General features: G+C 43.3%; 1 protein-coding gene across 9 annotated transcripts in view; it reads right to left on the reverse strand.

The window, feature by feature from the left end:
• WNK3 (WNK lysine deficient protein kinase 3) overlaps nucleotides 1-14,748 on the reverse strand; it is a 162,610-nt gene that overhangs the window by 49,943 nt on the left and 97,919 nt on the right. For all 9 annotated transcript variants that reach the window (XM_054676971.2, XM_024353382.3, XM_024353376.3 and 6 more), the window contains exons 11-13: nucleotides 8,677-8,741; nucleotides 2,391-2,538; nucleotides 596-712 (exon numbers count right to left, since the gene is read on the reverse strand). In XM_054676971.2, the coding sequence (XP_054532946.1) occupies nucleotides 596-712; nucleotides 2,391-2,538; nucleotides 8,677-8,741 (330 nt within the window). The remainder of the gene's footprint in view (nucleotides 1-595; nucleotides 713-2,390; nucleotides 2,539-8,676; nucleotides 8,742-14,748) is intronic.

A 14,748-nucleotide genomic window follows, 5' to 3' on the forward strand; every position in this document is an offset into this window, starting at 1 on the left:
CAAGCAATCCTCCTCCCTCAGCCTCCCAAAGTGCTGGGATTACAAGTGTGGCCACCACATCTGGCATTTTTAAATTTTTTGTGAAGACAAGGTCTCACTCACTACATTGCCTAGGCTGGTCTTGAACTCCTGGGCTCAAGTGATCCTCCTGCCTAGGCCTCCCAAAGTGCGGGAATTACAGGCATGAGCCACTGTGCCCAGCAAAAAATAAACTAAAAAAAAAAGAATTACCTGGGGAGCTTTACAAACTATTGATGCTTGGGCCTCACCTCCAAATATTCTGATTTAATCAAGGGACCAGGCAATACAATTGTTTTTAAAAAGCTTGTCAGGTGATTTTCACATGCAATCAGAGATAAGAGCCATTTAGCTATATTATCTCTAAATGAAACCTCCGCATATTTTCCAGTTAAATATACTGAAACCGGAGGAGATGCAGTGACTTACACTTGATGATAACCCAATTTACCTCTGTACAAATTTTTAAAACTAATCGTACTCTAAAAAACAATGGCTCAAAATAAATGGAGACAGAATTATAGGGGAAAAAAGACAGAATGCTGAAGGGAAGATAATTTGGTCTTACTGCACTTACCATATAGTCTGCAATATCTTCTGGCGCATCACCATCAACATCAAACTTGAAGGTGACCATCTTGTTGTTGTGTGTCTCCAGCTGACACTCTACCATGTTATCTCCAGAGGTTGATACCTGAGTACAAACATTTTATCGGTTTAAGAGTCAGTCACTGTCTTCTTTTTGCAAATTGTGCAAGGAACATCTACACTAGTTCATGTACAATATATGTGGAAAATGGCTTAAATAGTTCAGAATGTAAAAAGACTATGTTTTCCCTTGGTGGAATACCATCTAAACAGCCATTCTATGACTAAACTAACAGGTTCAAGTTACTCAGTAAAAAATAAGTTATAAATGTGATCCTGTGGTAAAGAAAACAATACAACTTTTATAAGAAAGCAAAAAAAGTTATAATAGTCACTAGAGCTATCTGCAATGCAAAGATTTAAATTTAATAATTCATTTCCAAAATTATCTTAATCTATAAATTGACTCTAAGCAAAAGAAGAGGCACTGCAAATGGAAATGTAACCTGGACCAATCTTTATGGACAGCAATCTAGCAACATGTATCTAGAAACTTTAAAAATCTTCATATTCTGATCCATGAATCCGACTCCTATGGATCTAATAAGGAAATAATCAGGGACAGATACAAAGATTTATGTTCAAGGATTTTGCTGCAAAGATATACAGACAGACAAAAATAGTAAAAGACAGCAAGTTAGAAAAAAGACAGACTGGGAAAAAGATGGAAAGAAAGAACATAAACCAAGAACATAGGGAATGTAAGTTATTTCTCTGTATAAGCAGCTATCTAATGTAGCCATTTAAAATGTCATGTTATTGAAAAATTAATGATACAGGAAAGCATACATGATATATTAGGTTTTTAAAAATGCAGGATATAAAATTATATATAGGTTTAAGCAGCCAACTAAAACATACATTATATTGGTTAGAGATACGGGCTTTAAAGTCCGATCTAGGTTCAGATCTGACATTATCACTTGCTAGTTGAGTGATCTTAGGCAACTTACTTCACTCCTCTGATTTCATTTTTTTTTTCAGATGGAGTTTTGTTCTTGTTGCCCAGGTTGGAGTGCAATGGTGTGATCTCAGTTCACCGCAACCTCCGCCTCCTGGGTTCAAGCGATTCTCCTGTCTCAGCCTCCCGAGTAGTTGGGATTACAGGCATGCACCACCATGCCTGGCTAATTTTTGTATTTTTAACAGAGACGGGGTTTTATCATATTGGTCAGGCTGGTCTCGAACTCCTGACCTCAGATGATCCACCTGCCTCGGCCTCCCAAAGTGCTGGGATTACAGGCGTGAGCCACTGCACCCGGCTCACTCCTCTGATCTTTAGTATCTTCATTTGTAAAGATGAGTATATACTATGACCTATCATACAGGGTTATTGAAGGATTAAATGGTAAAATGCATGGATAACATTTAGGGTGCCTACCACAAAAGAACTCAATAGATTTTTGCTGCGATTACTAGTACTATTACAACCTCAATAATGTAAAACACTACATGTACATACAGGAAAAAGAGAGAAAAACAAACTAAAACATTAATAGGAGCTATCTCTGAATGGTGGTTAAAAGTAGATTTTATTTTCTTTCTTATATTTCCTAAGTTTAACAATGAACACATAATACTCACATTGGAAAGTCTGTAACGGAGAAAAGGTTAGTTTAGAGAGGGTTTCGCAATATTCTACAACTCACTTCTGCAGCACTGCCCCTCTCTGACCCTCCAGACCTCTATATGTACTCTTAACCAAACCATATTTACAAACTGACCTGAAGGACGGTAAGCTGAAATTTAGTCCCCTTCTCTGGTCGGGGACAGGAAGCTCTTCTCTGTTTGATCCGATCCTGTTTGCCATTTCCACTTGGGTTATCAGGGCTACTGACGTTTTCCTTCGTAGTTGCCACATCTTGATTCAAGCTAGTAATATTTTTAAAAAAGTAACTCATTCCAGTCTTGACAGTAAAATTCTAAGAAAAACTCCCAATTATAAAACTATAAATAATGAATTTAAGAAAAATTAATACTACAATCTTTTTAAAAGTTATGACTGCACAACTCTGTGAATATACTAAAAGCCATTAAATTACACACTTTAAATGAGTGAATTATATGGTATGTGAATTATATTTCAATAAAGCTTTCTTAAAAAGCTGAAAAATCAAGATCACACTGTATTTATTTAGCAAACCATCTCACAGTGATGAGAATGAAAGAAAAATATTGCCAGTGATAGACCTCTGTGGAGCCTTTTATTATAGGGTGCTCTTGATCAGTTTTATCTTGTTTGTTTAGGGGTTACTTTATTAATATCTTCAAACAAAACTTCTAAAACCAAAACAAATTATCACTCAAAATATACTTGTTTATGTAATGAACTCAACAGGGTAGACCAGGTATGGGAGACAAGAATAGTGTTCTGCAGGAGGCAGAACAAGATATGAAAATGAATGATGTAAAAATAGCTCAACATTATTAATTCTAATTAGTTACATTTTACAGGTCTACATCAATATTATTATGAAAGGGGAGGCTACCTTTTAGTTTATCTGTGTCAAAGGCATTTTTCAGGTTTTTCTTTAAACTCAAACATATTTCAACAAATACAAAAATTTCAATAAACACGTTTGGAATTTAAATGACAAGCTCTAAGTCTCAGACATCTTTTTGAAATAGATATCTTTCAAGTTAATTTAAGCAAGTTATTTCTCCTAAAAACTACTCATGAAGCATCTATATATAGATGTACAAGAGATAAAAATAACTCCTAAATTTTTTATGTCCATATGACAAAGAATTTGCATAAATATAAGTAGTGGAAGAAGATACATTAATACTGCCCTTAAGAGTTTTTTAAATACACAGAGAAATGGCAGTAACAAGTAATCAGAGGATAAAAGGAATATAATTTTAGCCAATGGGCTATATCATTCACATTCCAAAGTTACTTAACACATCAGTTTAGGGTTTGGGACAAGATGGCAGAAACTCAACTCTCCCTGCTCCTCCCCTCTAAGTACAGCTAAAAGTTCTAGAAATAATGTAGTACACAATGACAAGAGGGCACAGAAGAGTGAAAAGATGAAAGCGGACTGGCTGGGGACCCCTAGGACTTGAGTAACATCATAGCAGCTTGGTATCTTCCAATTATCCACCCAGTGAATAAAGGCAGTACAGGCAGTGTCTCCCAATTCCCAGTCCAGAGGCAAAGGCAGCCCAAGCACAGTATCTCCTGATCCCCAACCCAGCAACAGAAGAGGACTTAAGTAGGCCCTGTCCTTCCCCAGTGCCGCTGGTAGGGGTCCCACCAGTAAGTAGAGTATAGCCTGTAGAGCAGACCTGGGGGAGCAGGCCTAGGGAAGCACTCTCCACCTCTTGGCCCAGCAGTGGGGGCCAGGGGTTCCAGGTGAACAAAACAAACCAGAATAGCAGGACTGTAAGGATTTTGAAAACTAAATTGTCATCAGAATCACGGCCCACAAAAGCAGGCCAGAACCTATGCATCTAAACAAGGGCGACTGCTTGCTAACATAGAAGATTTCAATAGGCCAGGCATGGTGGCTCACGCCTGTAATCCCAGCACTTTGAGAGGCTGAGGTGGGCGGATCACCTGAGGTCAAGAGTTTGAGACCAGCCTGGACAACATGGTGAAACCCTGTCTCTACTAAAATAAGTTAGCTAGGCATGGTGCCATGTGCCTGTAATCCCAGCTACTCAGGAGTCTGAGGCAGGAGAATCGCTTGAACCCAGGAGGTGGAGGCTGCAGTGAGCCAAGATCACACCATTGCATTCCAGCCTGGGCAACAGAGTAAGACTCTGCCTCAAAAAAAAAAAAAAAAAAAAAAAAAAAAAAAAAAAAAAAACTTAAATAGGATCTACAGTCACCTGACAATATCCAAACGCCCAGGAGACAAATGAAAATAAACTCCTTTGTCATACCAAAAACTAGAAAAATTACAACTTGAATGCAAAAAGGTAATCAACAGATGCCAACACCAAGATAAGTCAGTTATTGAAATCATCTAACAAGAATAAGATGAGGCTGGGCGCTGTGGTACACGCCTATAATCCCAGCACTCTGGGAGGCCGAGGCGGGCAGATCATTTGAGCTCAGGAGTTCGAGACCAGCCTGGCCAACATGGTGAAACCCTGTCTCTACTAAAAATACAAAAATTAGCCAGGCGTGGTGGTGCGAGCCTGTAATCCCAGCTACTTGGGAGGCTGAGGCACAAGAATCACTGGAACCCAGGAGGTGGAGGTTGCAGTGAGCCGAAATCGTGCCACTGCACTCCAGCCTGGGCAATAGAGTGAGACTCCATCTCAAAAAAAAAAAAAAAAAAAAGAATAAGATGAATCAGATATTGGAATTATCTAACAAGAATTTTATTTATTTATTTAGACAGAGTCTCACTTTGTCACCCAGGCTGGAATACAGTGGTGCAATGTCAGCTCACTGCAACCTCTGCCTCCTGGATGCAAGCAATCCCCCAGCCCCAGCCTCCCAAGTAGCTGGGATTACAGGCGTACATCACCACACCCGGCTAAATTTTGTATTTTTAGTAGAGGCAGGGTTTCACCATGTTTGCCAGGCAGGTCTTGAACTCCTGACCTCAAGTGATCTGCCTGCCTCAGCCTCCCAAAGTGCTAGGATTACAGGTGTGAGCCACTGCACCCGGCCTCTAACAATAATTTTAGAGCAGCTATCATCAAAATGCTTCAATGAGCAATCACAAATAATCTTGAGGCAAATGAAAAAACCAAAACCTTATAAAAGAAATAGAAGATTTTAAGAAGAACCACATAGAAAGTATAGAAATAAACAATCACAGAAAAAAAAAACCACCTCACTGAATAGGCGTAATAGTAGAATGAACAGGACAAAGGAAACAATCAATGAACTTGAAGATAGAACAATAAAGACTATCCAATCTATATTTTTATACAGAAAAATACTAGTTTTCAAGTACTAAATAATAATACAATTAAATATCTAGTTGTAATTTATTTCTTTTTTTTTTTTTTCTTTTTTATTGATCATTCTTGGGTGTTTCTCGCAGAGGGGGATTTGGCAGGGTCACAGGACAATAGTGGAGGGAAGGTCAGCAGATAAACAAGTGAACAAAGTTCTCTGGTTTTCCTAGGCAGAGGACCCTGCGGCCTTCCGCAGTGTTTGTGTCCCTGGGTACTTGAGATTAGGGAGTGGTGATGACTCTTAACGAACATGCTGCCTTCAAGCATCTGTTTAACAAAGCACATCTTGCACCGCCCTTAATCCATTCAACCCTGAGTGGATACAGCACATGTTTCAGAGAGCACAGGGTTGGGGGTAAGGTCACAGATCAACAGGATCCCAAGGCAGAAGAATTTTTCTTAGTACAGAACAAAATGAAAAGTCTCCCATGTCTACCTCTTTCTACACAGACACGGCAACCATCCGATTTCTCAATCTTTTCCCCACCTTTCCCCCCTTTCTATTCCACAAAACCGCCATTGTCTTCATGGCCGGTTCTCAATGAGCTGTTGAGTACACCTCCCAGATGGGGTGGTGGCCGGGCAGAGGAGCTCCTCACTTCCCAGTAGGGGCGGCCGGGCAGAAGCGCCCCTCACCTCCCGGACGGGGCGGCTGGCCGGGCGGGGGGCTGACCCCCCCCACCTCCCTCCTGGACGGGGCGGCTGGCCGGGGGGGGGGGCTGACCCCCCACCTCCCTCCCGGACAGGGCGGCTGGCCGGGCAGAGGGGCTCCTCACTTCCCAGTAGGGGCGGCCGGGCAGAGGCGCCCCTCACTTCCCCGACGGGGTGGCTGGCCCGGCGGGGGGCTGACCCCCCCACCTCCCTCCCGGACGGGGCGGCTGGCCGGGCAGAGGGGCTCCTCACTTCCCGGTAGGGGCGGCCGGGCAGAGGCGCCCCTCACTTCCCCGACGGGGTGGCTGGCCCGGCGGGGGGCTGACCCCCCCACCTCCCTCCCGGACGGGGCGGCTGGCCGGGCAGAGGGGCTCCTCACTTCCCGGTAGAGGCGGCCGGGCAGAGGCGCCCCTCACCTCCCGGACGGGGCGGCTGGCCGGGCGGGGGGCTGACCCCCCCACCTCCCTCCCGGACGGGGCGGCTGGCCGGGCGGGGGGCTGACCCCCCCACCTCCCTCCCGGACGGGGCGGCTGGCCGGGCGGGGGGCTGACCCCCCCACCTCCCTCCCGGACGGGGCAGCTGGCCGGGCAGAGGGGCTCCTCACTTCCCAGTAGGGGCGGCCGGGTAGAGGCGCCCCTCACCTCCCGGATGGGGCGGCTGGCCAGGCGGGGGGCTAACCCCCCCACCTCCCTCCCGGACGGGGCGGCTGGCCGGGCGGGGGGCTGACCCCCCCACCTCCCTCCCAGACAGAGCGGCTGGCCGGGCAGAGGGGCTCCTCACTTCCCAGTAGGGGCGGCCGGGCAGAGGCGCCCCCCACCTCCTGGACAGGGCGGCTGGCCGGGCGGGGGGCTGATCCCCCCACCTCCCTCCCGGACGGGGCGACTGGCCAGGTGGGGGGCTGATCCCCCCACCTCCCTCCCGGACGGGGCGGCTGGCCGGGCGGGGGGCTGACCCCCCCACCTCCCTCCCGGATGGGGCGGCTGGCCGGGCGGGGGGCTGACCCCCCCACCTCCCTCCCGGATGGGGCGGCTGGCCGGGCAGAGGGGCTCCTCACTTCCCAGTAGGGGCGGCCGGGCAGAGGCACCCCTCGCCTCCCGGACGGGGCGGCTGGCCAGGCGGGGGGCTGACCCCCCCACCTCCCTCCCGGACGAGGAGGGAGGACGCTCCTCACTTCTCAGACGGGCTGGCTGCCGGGCGGAGGGGCTCCTCACTTCTCAGACGGGGCGGTTGCCAGGCAGAGGGTCTCCTCACTTCTCAGACAGGGCGGCCGGGCAGAGACGCTCCTCACATCCCGGACGGGGCGGCAGGGCAGAGGTGCTCCCATCTCAGACGATGGGCGGCCGGGCAGAGACGCTCCTCACTTCCCAGATGTGACGGCGGCCGGGAAGAGGCGCTCCTCACTTCCTAGATGGGATGGCGGCCGGGCAGAGACGCTCCTCACTTTCCAGACTGGGCAGCCAGGCAGAGGGGCTCCTCACATCCCAGACGATGGGCGGTCAGGTGGAGACGCTCCTCACTTCCCAGACGGGGTGGCTGCCAGGCAGAGGCTGCAATCTCGGCACTTAGGGAGGCCAAGGCAGGCGGCTGGGAGGTGGTTGTAGCGAGCCGAGATCACGCCACTGCACTCCAGCCTGGGCGCCATTGAGCACTGAGTTAACGAGACTCCGTCTGCAATCCCGGCACCTCGGGAGCCAAGGCTGGCGGATCACTCGCGGTTAGGAGCTGGAGACCAGCCCAGCCGACACATCGAAACCCCGTCTCCACCAAAAAAATACGAAAACCAGTCAGGCGTGGTGGCGCGCGCCTGCAATCGCAGGCACTCGGCAGGCTGAGGCAGGAGAATCGGGCAGGGAGGTTGCAGTGAGCTGAGACGGCAGCAGTACCGTCCAGCTTCGGCTCGGCATCAGAGGGAGACCGTGGAAAGAGGGGAGAGGGGAGAGGGGAGAGGGGGGAGGGGGGAGGGGGGAGGGGAGAGGGGAGAGGGGAGAGGGGAGAGGGGAGAGGGAGCTCTATCTACCACACAGTCTTGGGTGCAAAGTCCTGGAACATCTTTTCTTAAGCCCTCCCGCAAGTCAGAAGCTGCTTTATGTGAACTCTTTGTCCCACTTCTGCTGTAATTTATTTCTTTAGATTAGCTAGAATTCTACTCTAAACTCTATTGTTTCTTCCTTCCTTAACCCTTACCAGCTTTTCCTAGAACAGAATGGTATAAATAAACACAATAAGAAAATGATCAATTAATTTCACAATCCATATGATCCCTACTGACATAAAAAAGCAAAAAAAAAAAAAAAAAAAACTATCGTTTTTATTAAACATCCACACAAGTACAAGAATACAGAAGCTTCTCTAGTCAGGATGCACTAAGCACCTAATGAGTAAACAAACTTCATCATATCCTCATTGTTCTCCTGGTATTAATTTGAAGATACTTACCTTCGAACTAAATCTGGTTTTAGAAGAGCTGCTTGTTGTTCAACTCCAACTGGTTGGGATACAGGCTGTAAACAGTACAGACATAAAACTTGCTATGATAACAGTAAAATTCAAGCTAAATATACAATTTGTTACTATTCAGAAAACATGATAGTTTTGGTTACCTTGCAAACCTGGTAGAATATCTATGTTATTGAATGTCTGTATCAATCCTATTATTAACATTATTACCAAAGATAAATAAAATTTAACAATACAACAAGTACATCTTATACATGAAGATTTTTCATTTGAAAAAGTTATTACTGTTATATGTACTTTTGTTTTGAGTTATTTTTCAATGGAAGACACTACTATCGAGCTTCCAGTCCTAGTTGTAAGACTACTACTTAAAAGAAGATGTACTACCATTCTACAAGAAGATAAATCAATGACTCAAGCATTAACTTATTGTGTAGTCTGTCTGTCTGTCTCTCATCTCTTTTCTCTAGACTATTTCAACTATCCCTTCAAGGAATTAGTACTCAGCAGCTGCAACATTGGCTTCCAGGAGAAAAGTGTTTAAGCTCTTAATATGGCAAATACCAATTCTACTGGAAAATAATTTTACATTTACCTAATCCATCCTCTATGCACTGCCACTAGTGATAGCAGAGTGATCTTAGAATGCAAATCTAACAAAACTGATAATTTCCTTACCCAGTTTAAACCCTATATGATGGTGCCTCATCTTCTATAAGATTAAGGTCCTTCAGATGGCAAATAATGTTCTCAATGAACTGGCCTATACCTGATTATCTAGCCTTATCTCTCTGTTTGAAGCCACGCTAAAATGTAGCTCCTCTGTATAAATTAGGCTCTTCTGCATATTGTGACTCTACTTATATTCCTCCACTTCCCTAAACTATTTCAAACTATTTCATCATTCTAATCAACCCATACTGAGAAATTTTTTCCTGCATAAATTAGACTAGCTTCTAATTATAGATTAGTTAATTAGCTCTTTAACATAATCACTGTTTAAACATTGAGAGCAAATATTTCGGCAAACAGTTTTTTTGTACACTTAAGATTCAACAAAATGTATCTAATTTAACTAATGTTTGTACAGTCCCCGTAAATTGGAACAGCAACTGGCATCCTAATGCATAAATCCAGAGACAAGTGTATGTACTAATCAAAGAGAAACAAAACATAGTTACTATACAAAAATATGGAAATATATTTTATAATCACTTGCAATTATTAATGGGGTTATCAATGCTACTTTGTGCTGGTGCTCAGAATCATGGCTAATGTTTGGTTTATCTGCCTTCATATCTGATAGGTACAAGTTAAGCTCTGTCATAATATTTCTAAAGGTTTCAAAATTAATATTTACAAATAGGTGCTGGGCCATTTTTGCAGATGTCTTTCAAATTTAATGAAATGTTTCATTTTTACTTTCATTTGTTTTTTTTTTTATTATACTTTAAGTTTTAGGGTACATGTGCACATTGTGCAGGTTAGTTACATATGTATACATGTGCCATGCTGGTGCGCTGCACCCACTAACTCATCATCTAGCATTAGGTATATCTCCCAATGCTATCCCTCCCCCCTCCCCCCACCCCACAACAGGCCCCAGAGTGTGATATTCCCCTTCCTGTGTCCAGGTGATCTCATTGTTCAGTTCCCACCTATGAGTGAGAATATGTGGTGTTTGGTTTTTCATTCTTGCGATAGTTTACTGAGAATGATGATTTCCAATTTCATCCATGTCCCTACAAAGGACACGAACTCATCATTTTTTATGGCTGCATAGTATTCCATGGTGTATATGTGCCACATTTTCTTAATCCAGTCTATCATTGTTGGACATTTGGGTTGGTTCCAAGTCTTTGCTATTGTGAATAATGCCGCAATAAACATACGTGTGCATGTGTCTTTATAGCAGCATGATTTATAGTCCTTTGGGTATATACCCAGTAATGGGATGGCTGGGTCAAATGGTATTTCTAGTTCTAGATCCCTGAGGAATCGCCACACTGACTTCCACAATGGTTGAACTAGTTTACAGTCCCACCAACAGTGTAAAAGTGTTCCTATTTCTCCACATCCTCTCCAGCACCTGTTGTTTCCTGACTTTTTAATGATTGCCATTCTAACTGGTGTGAGATGGTATCTCATTGTGGTTTTGATTTGCATTTCTCTGATGGCCAGTGATGATGAGCATTTTTTCATGTGTTTTTTGGCTGCATAAATGTCTTCTTTTGAGAAGTGTCTGTTCATGTCCTTCGCCCACTTTTTGATGGGGTTGTTTGTTTTTTTCTTGTAAATTTGTTTGAGTTCATTGTAGATTCTGGATATTAGCCCTTTGTCAGATGAGTAGGTTGCGAAAATGTTCTCCCATTTTGTAGGTTGCCTGTTCACTCTGATGGTAGTTACTTTTGCTGTGCAGAAGCTCTTTAGTTTAATTAGATCCCATTTGTCAATTTTGGCTTTTGTTGCCATTGCTTTGTGTTTTGGACATGAAGTCCTTGCCCATGCCTATGTCCTGAATGGTAATGCCTAGGTTTTCTTCTAGGGTTTTTATGGTTTTAGGTCTAACATTTAAATCTTTAATCCATCTTGAATTGATTTTTGTATAAGGTGTAAGGAAGGGATCCAGTTTCAGCTTTCTACATATGGCTAGCCAGTTTTCCCAGCACCATTTATTAAATAGGGAATCCTTTCCCCATTGCTTGTTTTTCTCAGGTTTGTCAAAGATCAGATAGTTATAGATATGCGGCGTTATTTCTGAGGGCTCTGTTCTGTTCCATTGATCTATATCTCTGTTTTGGTACCAGTACCATGCTGTTTTGGTTACTCTAGCCTTGTAGTATAGTTTGAAGTCAGGTAGTGTGATGCCTCCAGCTTTGTTCTTTTGGCTTAGGATTGACTTGGTGATGTGGGCTCTTTTTTGGTTTCATATGAACTTTAAAGTAGTTTTTTCCAATTCTGTGAAGAAACGCATTGGTAGCTTGATGGGGATGGCATTGAATCTGTAAATTACCTTGGGCAGTATGGCCATTTTCACGATATTGATTCTTCCTACCCATGAGCATGGAATGTTCTTCCATTTGTTTGTATCCTCTTTTATTTCCTTGAGCAGTGGTTTGTAGTTCTCCTTGAAGAGGTCCTTCACATCCCTTGTAAGTTGGATTCCTAGGTATTTTATTCTCTTTGAAGCAATTGTGAATGGGAGTTCACTCAGGATTTGGCTCTCTGTTTGTCTGTTGTTGGTGTATAAGAATGCTTGTGATTTTTGTACATTGATTTTGTATCCTGAGACTTTGCTGAAGTTGCTTATCAGCTTAAGGAGATTTTGGGCTGAGACAATGGGGTTTTCTAGATATACAATCATGTCGTCTGCAAACAGGGACAAGTTGACTTCCTCTTTTCCTAATTGAATACCCTTTATTTCCTTCTCCTGCCTAATTGCCCTGGCCAGAACTTCCAACACTATGTTGAATAGGAGTGGTGAGAGAGTGCATCCCTGTCTTGTGCCAGTTTTCAAAGGGAATGCTTCCAGTTTTTGCCCATTCAGTATGATATTGGCTGTGGGTTTGTCCACCATGATCAAGTGGGCTTCATCCCTGGGATGCAAGGCTGGTTCAATATACGCAAATCAATAAATGTAATCCAGCATATAAACAGAGCCAAAGACAAAAACCACATGATTATCTCAATAGATGCAGAAAAAGCCTTTGACAAAATTCAACAGCCCTTCATGCTAAAAACTCTCAATAAATTAGGTATTGATGGGACGTATTTCAAAATAATAAGAGCTATCTATGACAAACCCACAGCCAATATCATATTGTTTTTTGTTTTGAGATGGAGTCTCGCTCTGTCACCCAGGCTGGAGTGCAGTGGCGTGATCTTGGCTCACTGCAACCTCCACCTCCTAGGTTCAAGTGATTCTCCTGTCTGAGCCCCCGAGTAGCTGGCACTACAGGCGCGTACCACCACATCCGGCTATTTTTTTTTTTTTTTGTATTTTTAGTAGAGATGGGGTTTCACCATGTTGGCCAGGCTGGTCTCGAACTCCTGACTTCAAGTGATCCACCTGCCTTGGCCTCCCAAAGTGCTGGGATTACAGCCGTGAGCCACCACGCCTGGCCCATTTTCACTTTTGTTTAAAACTGCAGTCAGCCCTTTTTATCTGTGGATTCCGCATGCATGGGTTCAGCCAATCTTGGATTGAAAATGTAATATTCTGCCTGGGCATGGTGGCTCACACCTGTAATCCCAGCACTTTGGGAAGCCAAGGCAAGAGGAATGCTTGAGCCCAGGAGTTTGAAGTTACAGTGACCTATGATTACACCACTGCAGTCCAACCTGGGCACAGAGCAAGACCCTGTCTTAAAAAAAAAGAAAAAGAAAAAGACAAGACAAGACAGGACAGTATTTTCAGGATTCAGAACCCTTGGATATGGAGGGCTGACTTCATGTGTGTGATTCCATAGGGCCAACTGTAGGGCTTAGCATCCTTGGATTTTGGTATCCAAGAAAAGTCCTGGAACCAATCCCCTACAGATACCAAAGGACGATTGTACTATAGTGTTGCATATTGATATAATGATGACCTACCCTAAGATTATCAGATTTGAGGCTTGGTAAGTCTGTTTGTACAAAGTTGAATTTATTTTTTTCTTATTACCAAAGCAAGATGAATATAGATAAGCTTGTTTAACACCTTGGTGTATATTCTTTGAGACCATTTTCTGTACACAAACACACACACACACACACGTTTTTAATGTAATCATAATGTATGTACTCTTTTATAATCTTCTTTTTACTTAAAACATCTTAAGTGTTTAAGAACATGTTAAGGGCTACATAATATCCTTTAGTGTAAACATACCATTATTTATTTAATGGTGCAAGTAAGGGAGACAAACATCTAATTTTTTTGCTATTTGCAACTATATTTCATATTGTGAGGAACATTCTTGTAGCCAAATCTTTGTATGCATTCTTAATTATTTCCTTAGGAAGCCTTTCTAAAAATGGAATTGCTAGACATTTTTAAGGCTTGATATATATTGCCAGATTGCCCTTCAGAAAGGTCTAACCAGTTTACAGTCCTACCAGAGGTTTGTGAAAGTATCCATTTTCCTCTACATTTGGTATTTGCTATCCTATAAAAATGTTTAATTATTAAATATATATAACATTATAAAATGTAGGAAAATGGGAAAAATCACCTAGAATGCTGTTTTCCTAACATGGCTGTGATTATAATATTTGTTACAATACTATAGGCTTTTGTCATGTGTATAAATGGTTGTAATTATACAGTTTTTTCTGCTTTTTAAAATGTATTAAGTATTTTTCTTTACCTTTATTGGCCTGCATTACTTCAGTTTTTAATGGGCACATGATAGGACAATAAGTATTCATATTTATCTAACTCCTCCCCTATTCCTGGATAACTAACTTACTGCCAATTTTATTACATATAAATAAAAATACAGCAAAAATACAGAGATAGCTAACATTCCCTATGAAACAAGCGTTGTAGTATGTGCTTTTTGCTTCCTTTTTATTATTTTCTTCAGATTTATTTCCAGGATTGGCAATATCAGATCATGAACATTTTTATGGCACAGTTTTTCTTCCTATGTCACCCTTTCCTTTCTTATTTCTACCTTCACACATTTATTGGAAACCTAGTGTGTAGCAGGCACTGTGCTAAGAGGCAGTGAGAATACAAAATGAATCTGATGGAGTCCCTGGAGTCAAACATTAAACATATATAATAAATAGTGGGCTGGGCGCAGTGGCTCACATTGGGAGGCTGCACTTTGGGAGGCTGAGGTCAGAAGTTTGAGACCAGCCTGACCAATATGGAGAAATCCCATCTCTACTAAAAATACAAAAATTAGCTGGGTGTGCTGGCATGCACCTGTAGTCCCAGCTACTCAGGAGGCTGAGGCAAGAGAACTGCTTGAACCTGGGAGGTGGAGGTTCCAGTGAGCTGAGATTGAGCCATTGCACTCTAGCCTGGGTGACAAGAGCGAAACTGTCTCAAAAAAAAAAAAA

The sequence above is a fragment of the Pan troglodytes genome, chromosome X (assembly GCF_028858775.2).
Source record: "Pan troglodytes isolate AG18354 chromosome X, NHGRI_mPanTro3-v2.0_pri, whole genome shotgun sequence".
In the NCBI taxonomy this organism is placed as follows: Eukaryota; Metazoa; Chordata; class Mammalia; order Primates; family Hominidae; genus Pan; species Pan troglodytes.